This window comes from Rhagoletis zephyria, unplaced genomic scaffold (assembly GCF_001687245.7).
Source record: "Rhagoletis zephyria isolate East Lansing unplaced genomic scaffold, Rhagoletis_zephyria_1.1 Rzeph_scaffold_09514, whole genome shotgun sequence".
NCBI lineage: Eukaryota > Metazoa > Arthropoda > Insecta > Diptera > Tephritidae > Rhagoletis > Rhagoletis zephyria.
In genome coordinates this window covers 1,034-15,198 of record NW_016166592.1, presented here as the reverse complement: position 1 = coordinate 15,198, position 14,165 = coordinate 1,034, and the positions used below count along the sequence as shown (strand labels likewise).

The window sequence follows — 14,165 nt, the reverse complement described above, 5'->3', positions numbered from 1 at the left end:
GCCAGTATCAATTCCCGAGAGTTACTGAGGGTTGGTTTTACTTCAATCTGGGGAACACACGTCATTATTCTACTGGCAACTGCGGCAGTATCGAGTAGATGTGATTTTTTACCACGCGAATTTCTATTGGAGAGTGAACTGTTACACATGGATGCACCAATATTAAGATTTACGAAAGCATTATTGGTGTACGCACGTCTGGTAGATAACTTCTAGTGATGCAGCCGGAGAATACTATTGCGGATGTGCACTATAATTGTACAAACTATGGTTACCATGCGGCGGTACTTGGGCCTCAAGCCAGGACGGGACCGACGTTCACAAAGCATTATGTATGTAAATAATGCGTACATGTCAGACAATAGCGTGGGAAGTAATTTTAGAGCCGAAACATTTACACTTAGGGCCGGTTGCTCAAAGCCTGGTTGACATTAATGCCCGGTTAAACATCGTTATCGACGTTACCGATACCGTGTTATATTCATGGAGCTGAAAAAGTTGATAACGATGTTAGCCGATGATTATTGTCAAGCCGGCTTTGAGCAACTGGCCCTAAATCATAGAACAGGTGGCCAAGCGAACTGTATTTCATTTCGCAAGAGGGTTTGGGCTGAGGAAAAATTATATCTTACAAAAGAAATTATGTTCTTTTGAATTTCGCGCCAGCTCTATTTCCGAAATGTTATATAATACCCAGGACACATGGTCGCATTGCAAGCACATTCACTCCCAACTCCCTAAAGGTCTTCTGAACTTTTTAGTGGCATTTAGTCAAGAGCAGACTGTCCGTTTAGATAGAGGCTAATAACATAAATACATACATGCATATTGAGCATCAAAACTTCTTGAGAGCTATTCACATTCGATTTTTAATTTGCAGAAAGTTTGTCTAAAGCATTTTTCAAAAACTTTCGTTTCATTTATTTACAGATTGCGCTTGCAGATGATGTTGACGTGGTCAAAGCCATCAGTGGCACAGAAGAGATATCCGAGCATGACAATGAAGTTGATCAGGTGGCGTTGGAATCGGAATCGGAACCACAACAGCCGCCAAAAGTGCTATACCAGCACAACATACAGCAGCAGCAACCGGGACCGGCCCGAAGTAAATTACCGCCAATCTCATAAAAACTATGCAATCTAATTTATTATACGTTTCCCTCTCCTCCACATTAGGCAACCATCAGAGCATTCCCTTGAGTCTTGGACAACCCTTCGGTCCACCACCACCACCCGCTCAACTAGCCTACCAGGGTCCACCGCCGCCATTGCCACCACAACGGCCACCGCCACAGCAAGTGCATGCGCCACAAGTGCTGCCCGATTTGAGTGTTGGCGCCTCGAGCAACAACGAAATTTGGTCTTCACCAGTGCAGGATATGCCAAAGATTATCTCGTTGGATGTGAAGTGCGAAAAGAATGGCATGAAAGTCTTTGTGAAATTCGATAAACCTTTCTACGGCATTGTTTTCTCGAAGGGACATTACAGCAACATGAATTGCGTGCATTTACCCTCTGGATTGGGACGCACATCGGCCACATTCGATATTGGACTGCATGAGTGCGGCACTTCGGGCAACACAGAAAACGGCTTGTATGGCTATGGGCATGAGTCGGGTTCGGGCACCTATTTCGAAAATATCATCGTCATACAGTATGATCCACAAGTGCAGGAGGTGTGGGATCAAGCGCGCAAGTTACGTTGCACTTGGCACGATCAATACGAGAAAAGCGTAACATTCCGTCCGTTCCCCGTCGATATGTTGGATGTGGTGCGCGCAGACTTTGCAGGTGACAATGTGGGTTGTTGGATGCAGATACAGGTTGGCAAGGGACCATGGGCTTCCGAGGTGTCGGGATTGGTGAAGATCGGCCAAACGATGACAATGGTGTTGGCTATCAAGGACGATGACTCTAAGTTCGATATGCTTGTACGTAACTGTGTAGCGCACGATGGCAAGCGTGCACCCATACAATTGGTAGATCAACGCGGTTGCGTCACGCGACCAAAGCTTATGTCACGATTTACGAAAATCAAAAATTTCGGCGCCTCCGCTTCGGTACTCTCGTACGCGCACTTCCAAGCATTCAAGTTCCCCGATTCAATGGAAGTACATTTCCAGTGCACAATACAAATCTGTCGTTATCAGTGTCCCGATCAATGCTCTGATCCCAATTTGCAAGAAGTTCATCACTTACAAGTTGGTCCGGAGTCGCAATATGGACCACCACCACCGCAATTGCACGTTGACACCTACCATGTGAGCAGCGGCATTGGAAAGCGAAGGGACGAGCGACGCGTCCAACGTCGTACGCGTGCCGTCGATCCAGAGCAGGAAGTTGGACTTAATCGTATTATCAAAGTCGTCTCGTCGGGTGACCTCACCTTCGCCATTGACGATCAGATGAACGGCACAACAGCGGCCACACCGCAAACGATGGTATTTCCAGCGCGCGAAGACGGACTCATCTGCATGACGACGCCCGGTTTCGCGATCACACTGATCATACTGCTCGGTATTCTAATAACATCCTGTCTAATATCAGCTGTGCTGTATGTGCGCTTGCGGCCATTCTCCACATTCAGCCATTCGGAGAAGGAACGTGCGGTGGCCTACACAAATCCGCAATTGACTGGCGCTTTGCCGGTCATTCAAATACCAGGACCACCGCCAACTGTTGCCCACACTGGTACACTCACCAAATCCCGAACGCACACATGAACATTCAAACGGAGAATATAAATATTACGACGATTACGAATTAGACTCGGTATGCCGAGGTTTCTTTTATAGTATGTATGTATGTATGTATGAATATGTAGCTGCAGGTCGCGCGTACTACATTCAGCAACCTCACCGATCCGATGCGAACTGATTGTCCGCTGCATTGGATGGGTACTAACGTTGTCACCATACAACACAATCACAATAGTCTTCTCTTGTTTGCAATCGCTCCCGAGGCGGGTGTTTATTTAGTTAAGTTATTTATGAGCGTAGGGTCTAAAGATTACATGCATCGACATGCATTGACATGTATGTATGTATGTAGTAGTGTAATTTTAGCTTGTAGCTATTTGTATTTCTTTGCTTTTACAAAGTAATGTGTTAATTATTATTCGACAGTTCAAAAGCAAGGAACCAGATTACATACTAATTTGTGGTTAAAATTGAGAACTTTTTCGACGAGCCTTTCGAGTCTGTTTGGGCCTTCTGTATTGGTGGCAGTTTAGCGCTTACAATTTTAATAAACATTAAATATATAAATGAAGACTAGTTTTTAAGTTTATACATACAAATGTAGTTTGATTCTTAAATACAAACATAACATAACAACAAATATGAAAATTATGAAGATATATGCAGTAGAACCCGGTGCTAAGCCATATTCAAAGTTCAAATGAAGCCAAGCGACTTTTGTACAAAGGCTTTATCGACGAAGAGCTGTCTGCGGCTTGATTTAATGCAAATCGGCGTATTTTATGTATATCTATTGGAATTATGTAGTTTCAGAAAAAAAATTATGTGTGCTAACTAAAATAAATTTCCAACAATAGGTATGTCAGTGATATCGAGTTCAACTTAATATTATGTACGTATGTATTTAATTCAGTTAATATTCAATGAACTTATATTTTCATATAAAATATTATTCAATTCAGCGCGAATTCAGCTTGTTAAAACGAATTCAGCACATATTTATGCTGGTGTTAAATGCGACTTCGGCTCAAGTAACAAATTCAGCTTGTTAAAATGAATTCAGCACAGACTTATGCGGTATTAGAAACGATTTCGGCTCAAACTTATATCATTCAGTTTTATTAAACTGTATTCAACTCTCTAGGAAGCCTCTTTTTTAAAAGAATTTCTATACAGCTTTATTTAAAATGAAGTAAAAGTGTTCAGTTAAATTAAATTTCTTAAAATGTTTATTCAACTACTTTATGAGTATTTTCGCCTTACCTATTTGAATTTAGCTCGATTTTTTTTTCTTGTCAATGCGAAATTGGCCGAATTTTTTTCAATGCACATGCCGAGTAAGAGGCAGTAAGCGAATAATTCAATGCAAATTTTTGTATCAAACAGCTTTGTCTAATTCAGCTCCAATTTGCGACCTGGATGTTTGTGCTATTCAGCGCGCTTATAAGAACAGCAGTTAGTGTTACTCAGGCTGAGTAACTCAGAACACATTTGACGACACGCAGCAAATACATGAACCGTTTTCATTTGATCAAAAGCCAAATAAGAATTGCTACATATTTTAACTTAATTCAGCTCGGATTTACGAATTTCAGCGCATTGCAAAATATATATTTTCCACAAAATAAAAATTGTAAGTGGGTTTAGAGCAATTTAGCTCCAAGTTTAAGTAATTCAGTGTTTCTGTAACGATAGTAATCAAACTCGCAGCCAGTTTTTAACCATTTGAGTGTTTTTTTTATATTCAGCGCACCTTTTTGTTTTAAATCTGTATTCTTTTCACTAAATAAAGCGATTGAAGTACATTTTTTCTTGTTTTGGGTTAATTCAGCTCGAAGTTTTAGTAATTCAGCTCATTTTTAACGATAGAAATTAAATGCACAGGCCGTTTCAAATAATTTGAGTGGATTTTTTTTGTATTCAGTACGTCTTTTTGTGTTAAAAATTTATATTTTTCACTAAGTAAAGGGACAAATTCCCATTTTTATTGTTTTACGTAAATTCAGCTTGAAGTTTTAGTAATTCAGCACATTTTTAACAATGGAAATGAAAAGCTCAGTAATCTGTTTTTAATCATTCGAATGCATAACAGTAGCACATGGTGATATTTTTTTGTACTCAGCGCGCCATTTTTTGCTAATTTGAAAAACTAAACATTTTAAGAAATCAAAAAAATTGGTAATTTTTAATTCAGCACTCGTACAACGCCATTTACCTCTTTTATATAACGCTTTACTCTGTCTACTTTTTTACTATAAACTTTAAAATGTATTAAAGAATTTTTGTAGACTTTAGAAAATAGATAAGAAAAGCACAAAATACAAGTACATACAAACAATTAAAACTAAAAATCAGACAAAACACAAATACAAAGCAAAAAAAAAAAAATAGTTATATGTAATAATTTGATGCTTGAAGTAGTCACTAAATATTTTAAGTGCGTTCATTAGTTGTAGAAAAATTAAAATTATATAACTAAATAAACTACATAAAAAAATGAAACCACATTTAAATAAAATAAAATAGGCTATAAATAAAACAAATATTAAATTATATTTACATACACATAAATATATTTTAACTAAAATAAATTTTCTATTTCTTCGCAGTAATTTCTTTGACTGAAAACCCTATGCAAACGTTATTTATCCACAACGACTAGTTAATTTATTTTTAAATTATTTATTAACTTATTTAATTGAGTAATTTATTTATATTAATGCAAGTCCATTATGATGCAATCTTGAATTTACAATGTTTATCATAAATTCGATTTTTTATTTTCTTATTTATTTATAATCTCGAGAGAACTTCAATAAATATTTGCCTTATAAAAAATAATTAAGTTTAGAGCATTTTTATTGGTTGGCGCTTCAAGAAATCCCAGAGCCTTTGAGTGTTAAAGAAAATAGCTACTAAAATTCTAAAGCACGCCGATACTCCTAAGTGGCTCCGAGGGATGCTAAGCGGCAGCTCGGAGAGCGCATGGAGGGAGCTTCTCACCGACTCATTCAACAGAAATTGGTCCCTTGCAGGGGAAGCTCTAGCCAGACGGGTAAAATAGTGATTGAGAGCCCCTGCCATCTGAGTTTTCGACTGATAAAGGTGACCTGCTTAGGTATGTACTTAAGCGCTTTCCAAAAGCTTTGGGGGTTTGAGTAAAAATATATTCGTACCCAAGGCGGGCAAAGTCTCACATGTACCCCCTAGGAAATTCGACCAATCATTTTCTTCTCGTTTCTCTTAAAGACGCTTGAGGTACTGACATATCTGTACTTAAGAAGCGTTTGTCATCAATTCAACATATCTAGTGGAAGGGCAGATCGGTAGAATCAGTTTTGCACGAGGTTGTAGAGATTGAGTTGAGTAGTCATTCTCTCAAACGTATACCGCCGACATTGCCTTCCCATTTTGTAGATGGGGCTTCAATTCTTGCAATCGTAAACTTGCTGGATAAATTGATTGTCGAAGTCGATTCTGTAACGTTTATTTATCGTAATAACACAACTGTTGCGTCAGAATGGGGCTGCGCTTCTATTCATCCGTTGGGTTGTTGTCGGCAACGATCTGCTGGAGAATTTAGAGAAACGAGGCTGTCTGCTGCCGACGTAGTACTTAAATGTAGTTGAGAACAATGCTTAGGCACCCTTTATTAACTGATGCAGGTATACTTGAACTTGATTGAAAACTGGGCTGACTTCTGGAATTAGTTGAAAACCAATTTCTAAGAAGCTTCCTGGCTGAATAAAGCACTTCATATGGATGCTGCGTTGGAGTTGCGCCTTCACCAGCCACATCCCATACAGGGAGGACTGGACGGGGTATGTTATCTGGAACCATGACCTACGGAAGGATCTAACCCGGGTAAAAAAGTAAGTCGATATGTTTTCAGCTGGGTACTCTGCATCAATCCCAAATTTAGACTCACGTATAGCCACCAAGTTTTCTAAGCATTGTCCGATCGAAATTTATTCGGTAAGGCATTACATCGTCTCATCGGAACATCTGCTATTCAGCTGTCCAGCCTGGGCGAGCTTAGGGAAAATGTACTTACTAATATTGCCCGAAAAGGTGTTGCCCCCCTGAAAGCGCGCACTGCGTATATACAGGGTGGTTTAAAAGATGGTGTTTTAAGAAGAATATAAAACAATATTGATTGTTGCCTTTTTTACTGCATAGCATTGTAAACAAAAATAGCAAATTGTAATTCTCTCACCTGCCAAATTTCCTAGTGGGAACATGTAATGTATGGTAATTGAAAAAATAATCAGTAAAACAGCTGTTTTCACATTCGAAAACGCATTGTTTTCCCCATGGCGATTTCCTTCGAAAAGTAGTAATGTATGTGATTTAGTATGAATTTTTTTTAGACTTTTTGGATACATTAGATGCTGATTAAATATTAACCAGTAATGGACTCCAAATATCCATAAGGTATAGATTACATTATTTATCACGCATGTAATGCATTACTACTTTCCCACTGGGTTCCGTCGCTTTTTATATTGTTGTATTGTATGTAAATGCCAAGGGACGGTCGTTCGGTGGGCGAGGAAACTGCACTGCTCTGCAACTAGCAGCAAATATGTACATCGATAATGCAGTGCCCTGGTATAAACATTGAATGTAGTATGGTTTTAGGATCATAATTGCTACCATGATGGGCAGCACATCATACTTACGAGTAAAACGCAGTATGAATTTAGGCTTGGCATGTAATCCGATAAGTACAGACCAGTGTTGCCAGAAGACCATTCCATTTAGGGCCAGAATCTCCAGAAGAGTGCTAGAAAGGACTATATACAAAAAATATAGCTAAAAAAGAGCTAGTTTCATTACTCTTCGATTAAACATATTTTTTTTTTGTTTATTTTAGAATGAATTTCCGAAAATTTATTTGTTTAGGTACACAGGCGGGTACAGGTAAACAAAAGTTCTGAGCTTCATACTCGAAAAAGAAAACAAAAAAATATGCAGATACATTACGAGTTCATTAATTACATTAGTTTACACGAAAAAAGGACTTCGCAAAAAAAATATATTTTTTTAGACTAATTTGGGTCGAATTATTTCCCAAGAAAATTGTTTTAGAGGACAACTAATCATCTTTGCACACCTTTCGAAAGATATATTTAGCCTCATTGCTTTGATATATTTTTTGTGTCAATTGGAATAGTCTTTTTAAGTTCCAGGCGTATAAATTCGAAACATAAGGAAATTTTCATGTTTTTTCGAAAATTGTTAATTTTTGTTCATTCCTTTTAGTTGATAAATTTTGTAAAAAAAAAATTACTAAAAAAAGCTAGGAAGAAGGACAATTTTATAATGAAATTATGAAGCATAAGAACGGCCAGATCGGAAAGAAAATGTTAAACTTTTGACAAATTTAATAAAGGCGGCCAATTTCAATTTTTACTCTCAACACTCTTTCAGTTGAAAATGTGTTTTCCCAAACAAACAGCAGTAACTAAGAAAACTAGTTTTTTTTAGATTTTTGGAGCCTCGAAATTTAAAAGGTTTAAAAAGAGAGCAAGGTGCTAAAATCAAATTTCTGAGGCAATTTAAATCAAAAAGAGCTAAATCTCGCCCCAAAAGTACCGAAACGGCAACACTGGTACAAACCACTCGCAATAACAGGACAACGCCCGTGGAGGGCGGAAAGAAATACGTTAGTTGCTTTCCTCAACGTAGAAAATGTTTTCATCAATGTTTACCCATAATCTTTGTTAAGCTCATGTTTAAATCTTAAAACACACAATTCTCCGAAAACATAAACTCACTTCTCAAAGCTGCGATCGATCAGCTCTTGAAATTTGCTTTGAAAATTGCCCAACGTCTTGAAAGAAAAATTGCTTTAAATTGAAACCCGTAAATTCCATAAAATCTCGTTTTAATGATGAAAAAATTTTTGGTAGTTCGAAAACTGATTTGGTAGGCTTTTTGGTACCTCATAATAAACTCTAGTGGCACCACTGACGAGTAGGGCCATATACGGTATGACGTATGATCAACACATACATATGTACATAAGTATGTATATCTTGCTCCTATTTTATAAACAAATTATTGCACATTTTATTTTGACCATTCACTACTAGTTTATTTATCCATCGATTTTCATCATTAGTAGCTCGATTTTTTTGCAATAGAACAGGTTTTAATACAAATAAAAAAAAAAATTCAAGAGATTTGCTATTTTTTTTTCATTTTTTCCTTGTTAAAGTTTAAATTTTTTTTTATAAAAATGGAGATATCTTTGGGAAAATGACCTCATCTGGAAAGACCCAATATTAAGTTGAGAATTTTTTTTTGTCATTTCAAAACTTGAGATTTTCCCTACAATTGTAACTCAAAAAATGCGTAAAGGATTGAAAGTCATGGCTGTTTTTTTTTTAATTATTTTTATTTTATTTATAACTTAATTTTATTGTTTTGTTCATTCTCGTCATAATCATAGTATTCAATTATAACTAAAATAATTTTAAATAAATAATATAAACTGACTTATGTGTTAATTTAAATTTTCATGTGTGTTGAACTTTCATTAGTGTCGATTAAACAAAAGATGAAAACAAACTAAATTTTGACTTTAAATTCACACTCTTCATTTGCCTTTAGATGCTAACCTAAATTAAGATTTTGAAGTTAACAAAAAAATATTGCATTCAAATTTCTTAAATTGCAAAAGTTTTAGAATTATGTTCTTACAATTATTAATCAGCTTAGAAATATTCATTAAAGAAGATTTATGTTCTTTATAGAATGTGAAGATCTGTATAGGAAATAAGCATATATAAATAAATACAATAAATAGTGCTAAAATAAATACATACATATGTTTGTGTATAAGCATGTTTTTGTTTAAGAATTATATAAGAATTGGTTTAAGTTTTATTTTTTTTTATTTAACAAATAATAACTTTATACTAAAAGGAAAGTAAATGCACCTAAGAGCACCGAATTATGTATGCACTTACTATCTGTATTGGAAAAAAGGAAGTGCGAGCGAGTAGAAGCTGAATTAATCGAATATTTGTAGAACGTCTTTAAATGAGTGTACTTAAGGAGCGTATGTATGTATGTATGTATGTATGTATGTATGTACTATGTAAATAGTAGTTCAGTGATTTGCTATTGCAGTGCTGCCCGAAAATGTTTCTTAACAACATTAACTTCGTCTATAACCAAGTAGAATAAAAAAAAAAAGCAAAAAACCAGTTAAAAAATAAAAAAAAAACAATACTACAAAATAGTACTCAATATAGGCGTCTGTCTTTGAGCTTTTCTCCGCTTTTTTCTTCGTGTGTTTTCTTTCAGTCTAAGTTGACGTATTGATCCGGAAACGGCCATCAGCGCATATCTATGTATTTTGTAAATATTTGCGTAGCCCTAATTTTGAATTTTCTATAAGAACTTCTGTAATAAACGTCTAGTTGACCTCATTTAGACAGTTCCCGATACTTATCTCCAACTCCGACAATTTCGCTACATCGCAACTCTCTACTGCACGGTTTCGTGCGCCACCGCTACCGTCCCCGCTGCGGCTGCTGCTGCCGCAACTGTGCCAGCACTAATTTGCTGTCGTTCGTGTTGTTCCTGCAAATGTCGCATACGGAAAAGTCGTAGAGTCATCCAAGAGGCGAATGTACCAGGCGCCGGTATTGGAGTTTGCTTTTCGAGCGCCTCCTTTTGCAGCTGATAACGATAGAGCAATGAACCGGCGATTAGCGCAGATACAATTGTTGCCGAAATGACGACAATGAAGAGTATGCTGAAGCCAGGCACCGGCATGCAAATGCCATATACCACCTCCTCACTTATTTTGCCCTGAAATACGGTGACCGCTTCCTGTTTCGAATCTGGCGAGAAGGCAAGATCAGCTTCCGAGATGACATCGTACAGACCGCTAACACCTACGTCCGCGCTGCGCACCTTGCGATCGGAAATGACGATCGATCGTCGTCGACGACGTGTCGACTTCGTTTCGTCACTACCTTGCTCAGTGTGATTCGACTTATGCTTGAGCAGCTCATCGTTTGCCTCATCGAGGTCAATGTGATCTTCGCGTGGCCGCTTCAGTGCTTCCGCTTGAGGACGATAAATGGGATGTGTCGCATCATCATTGGATTTCGGTTCTAGCGAACGTGGCCCGGCCATGGGCACACCCATGCGCTTTTGCGCCTCCAATTGACGTGGTCCATGTGGGAATTTGCCGCTCTTCTTCAATTCCATATATTGAGCTTCATCCAAATCGGCTAATTCGTCTTCGCCGAACAGCGAATCCAGATCGGAATCTTCAGGCTCTTCGTGTACCGGACGCGGCGAGAGATTGGCATTGGCATTCTTTTCATGCAAATTAAACTGATCGAGTATGTTGGCAATGCCGCTGTTGATCGATGACAGCTGTTTGCGATTGTGTATGATGTCATCGTAGAAGATATCGTGATCGATTGCGCCATCACCGCCCATACCAACACCAACGCCACCGCCGCCACCGCCACCACCACCGCCACCGCCACCACCACCCAAAGGCATGCCGCCCAGTGCCGGTTGTTGCCCGCCGCCATGTATGCCATGTCCCATCTCTTGACTTAGTTCGTTCTGGTTACCCAAAGCGTCGTTCATAAGCACATCCTTGCGCTCGTTAACGCTGCCGGTGAGCTGACAGTGATCCAGACAGCCATGGCGGCAAATTTCTACCTTGCATTTAATGTGCACGCTCAGCGCATCGGGGAATTTGAAGGCATGGAAGAAGGCATAGGTTATGACGGTGGCGCGCTCATCGGGCGCGCGCGCCTTCAGAAAGCGTGAGATCATTTTCGGGCGTAGTACGCAGCCGAATTCATCGGAGAGATTGATAACATGACCGGAACCATCTGATGCGACACACGACTTGACGCGCATATCGAATTCACCTGGAAGAATGAGTGGAGAAGAGAAAAGGTTTGGTTTAGAAAAAGAGAAAATTTTGGAGCACAATAAATTTAAATTAGGAAATGTAAGTTTTTTATTTGGTAAGTTTGCAAAAAAAAATGTACAATGTTTTTCTAAGAACAACACTTTTCCGTGTGACTAATGAACGCGAAGAACAGTTGCAAAGTATAAATACAAAAAAAGGTGTCAAAATTGTTATCTTATCACCGGAAATTGGTGTGCTCTTTCGTATCTATGAATGTATGTATGTAAAATTTAAAGACTTGTAATGTGCCACTGATTATTGGTAATTGTCTGCTATAACATGTCTAATCAACTATTTACCCATAGATATTTAAAAGATCAGCGAATGCCTGTTTAGAGTCAGTATCACTTAGTGCATTGCAACGGGTAGCTGGCGTAGTCGAATATGAAGGTTTCGCTTTTGTTTATATTTAGCAGCATCTGCTTGGCAGAATGCTACCGATTGGGTTCGTCAGCAGCGAGTAGTGCTAATGAATTGGAATATCCAAGGCTTGACTTCGCTTCCTATGTTGCCATAAGGGACCTTCTTTCACGGCTTCTTACCAACAAAAATAATAACAATAATGACAACAATGTAGCTGTAACTGGCAAAATTCCGAACTCCGTGGAAGCAGCAAATACCCCAGCTGAGTTCGAAGTAAATTCTCCCGTTAACACAGATACCGAGTCACAGTTTGTCGTTGCGCAACCGCCAAATGAAAATAGTGTTGGCTCAGTTCTAGATTTTCCAGTCGAACCTCCATTTCTTGAAAAACAAACTCAAGGCAGCCAAGAGGGGCCACTAATTCCAACAGATCTTGAAGCTGTTAATACTAACAACAATCAACCATTGTCTCCTCCATTGCCTACGAATCAAAATCGTCCGAGACCACCAAGCTCATCGATAAGCGCGGCTGTTCAGCCTGTGTTGCCCATCTCTAATAGCCAGAGCGTATCGTATCCAGCTGGTGAGTCCAACTCTATACTGGCACAATCACCACAAGCTTCTCAACCACCACAAGCTCCCCAAACACCAAGTTCCATTGAAAGTTTTCCAACACCGCCACAAATTTCCAGCCGACCTCAGGAATTTCCAACGCCACCACAATTGTCAAGCAACGCAGAAAATAATTCCATACCAGCTTCGAATTCCAATTCAAATCGCCCATTACCGCCAATAAGTTCTCTTCCAAGTCGTCCAAATTCAGCTTTGCCTAGTCTGGCTTATCTACTGTCAACTTTAAATCAGAATGGCTCGATTCCATCAGCGCCTCACGCGCCTTTTTTGGGTTAAGTGAAGCCGACACCTCCACGTTCGGTCGTTCAATTGTAGGCTTTTTACCATAACAGATAATCGTTTCAATAAATTCTTGTAGTCTTTGGAAATTTTTATNTCTTCGAACTTAACAAAAGTGCCTTTACTTTACTTTAATAAATTATACAGTTTCGAGTTTTAAAATAAAAATGTCTTCTAAGCCGGATATGTGTGTGTGTCTTGCCTGGTTGTTTGATTTTCCGAATCTTAAGATCCAACTTGCTAAAGATCTTCTTTTGTCAATACTAATAGAAACAACGTGTTAAGAAAATAGCACTTAGACTCCAGAAGTACTTAACGTTCTTTGTATCACCCTTAAAATCCTTTTCTTATTTCGGGATTCTCAATTTCTTCATGCGCGCCTAGTCAGTTTTCTCCGTTTCATTGACGCGCCAGCGACCCGTACTTGACTCGTTCCTTCCCTTGTTGGCCACTGTGTTGTTTGACCAGAACTTTTGGCACAGGCCGATCGAGCATCGTAATGAGATGCCGGTCCGTCTTTAAGAAGAATGGTGGATCTCTCGTATTAATTAATAAATTTTTTTTTTTATGCAAGGAAACTGATCTCTAATAGACTGACACTGAAGTTGGATTCCGTTGTACTGATTCATTCTAACGTTCTTTTCTGAAGTTGTCTGCAAACAGTTAGCTAAGAGACGGCACTCAGTTGGCTATCAGTATCTTTTTCTTCATATACATATATTATGTATGTTCCCTTCCATATGGACACTTACTTTCTGCTTCGTTTTAATTATGCCTGCTTGGCATATGCTTGGCCACCTTTAAAATGGAGAAAGGCGTCGTTGTAGCCACTTCATGGCTATCACTTAACTGGTAATATTATGACTCAGATACTGACCAACACTGCCCATAGAGTTTCACATCCTTGAGATTGCAGTGAACTCGTCAATCAGACTCAAAACTTAAAACTGCTGAAGAGAGCTGCAGAACGATCAAAGTGATATTTATTCTTCGCAAGCTTATGGAATCTGGAACACAATCAGACTATGTATCTCCTACGATATATTTCAGGAAAACTTTCAGATAAAGTTTCCCTCTGGATGGGATTAAAGTAGGTACTGTATAGCGGTGGAGAATTTCACTGAAAACTATACTGACGGGTCCAAAATAACCTGTGGTAAAGGTGCGGGTGTGTTCCTCAGATGTTGAGTGGCTCTATCTCGTTTCGCCAACCGAACTTTGCTAGCATCTAC

The 14,165-nt window shown here is 38.6% G+C and overlaps 3 protein-coding genes across 3 annotated transcripts; 2 read left to right on the top strand and 1 right to left on the bottom strand.

Moving 5' to 3' along the window:
• Positions 1-507: 507 nt before the first annotated feature.
• On the top strand, positions 508-2,723 carry LOC108375839 (uncharacterized). Its single transcript, XM_017631984.1, has 3 exons — positions 508-603; positions 931-1,105; positions 1,177-2,723. Exons 1-3 carry the CDS (start codon positions 508-510, stop codon positions 2,721-2,723), a joined length of 1,818 nt encoding a protein of 605 aa, XP_017487473.1.
• A 7,449-nt stretch (positions 2,724-10,172) lies between these two features.
• On the bottom strand, positions 10,173-11,961 carry LOC108375838 (uncharacterized). Its single transcript, XM_017631982.1, has 2 exons — positions 11,958-11,961; positions 10,173-11,614 (listed from the first exon to the last, which is right to left on the bottom strand). Exons 1-2 carry the CDS (start codon positions 11,959-11,961, stop codon positions 10,200-10,202), a joined length of 1,419 nt encoding a protein of 472 aa, XP_017487471.1. The 3' UTR covers positions 10,173-10,199.
• Positions 11,962-12,042: 81 nt separating this feature from the next.
• Positions 12,043-12,930, top strand: LOC108375837 (sporozoite surface protein 2-like). Its single transcript, XM_017631981.1, has one exon. It carries the CDS (start codon positions 12,043-12,045, stop codon positions 12,928-12,930), a length of 888 nt encoding a protein of 295 aa, XP_017487470.1.
• The last annotated feature ends 1,235 nt before the right edge of the window (positions 12,931-14,165 follow it).

Bases quoted from the DNA above. Each gene is read 5' to 3' on its own strand.
- LOC108375839 (XM_017631984.1), top strand. From the start codon at position 508: ATGTTAGCCGATGATTATTGTCAAGCCGGCTTTGAGCAACTGGCCCTA. The intron at 604-930 runs GTTTGGGCTGAG...ATTTATTTACAG, and splicing joins GTATTTCATTTCGCAAGAGG to ATTGCGCTTGCAGATGATGT. The intron at 1,106-1,176 runs GTAAATTACCGC...CCTCCACATTAG, and splicing joins GCAACCGGGACCGGCCCGAA to GCAACCATCAGAGCATTCCC.
- LOC108375837 (XM_017631981.1), top strand. From the start codon at position 12,043: ATGAAGGTTTCGCTTTTGTTTATATTTAGCAGCATCTGCTTGGCAGAA.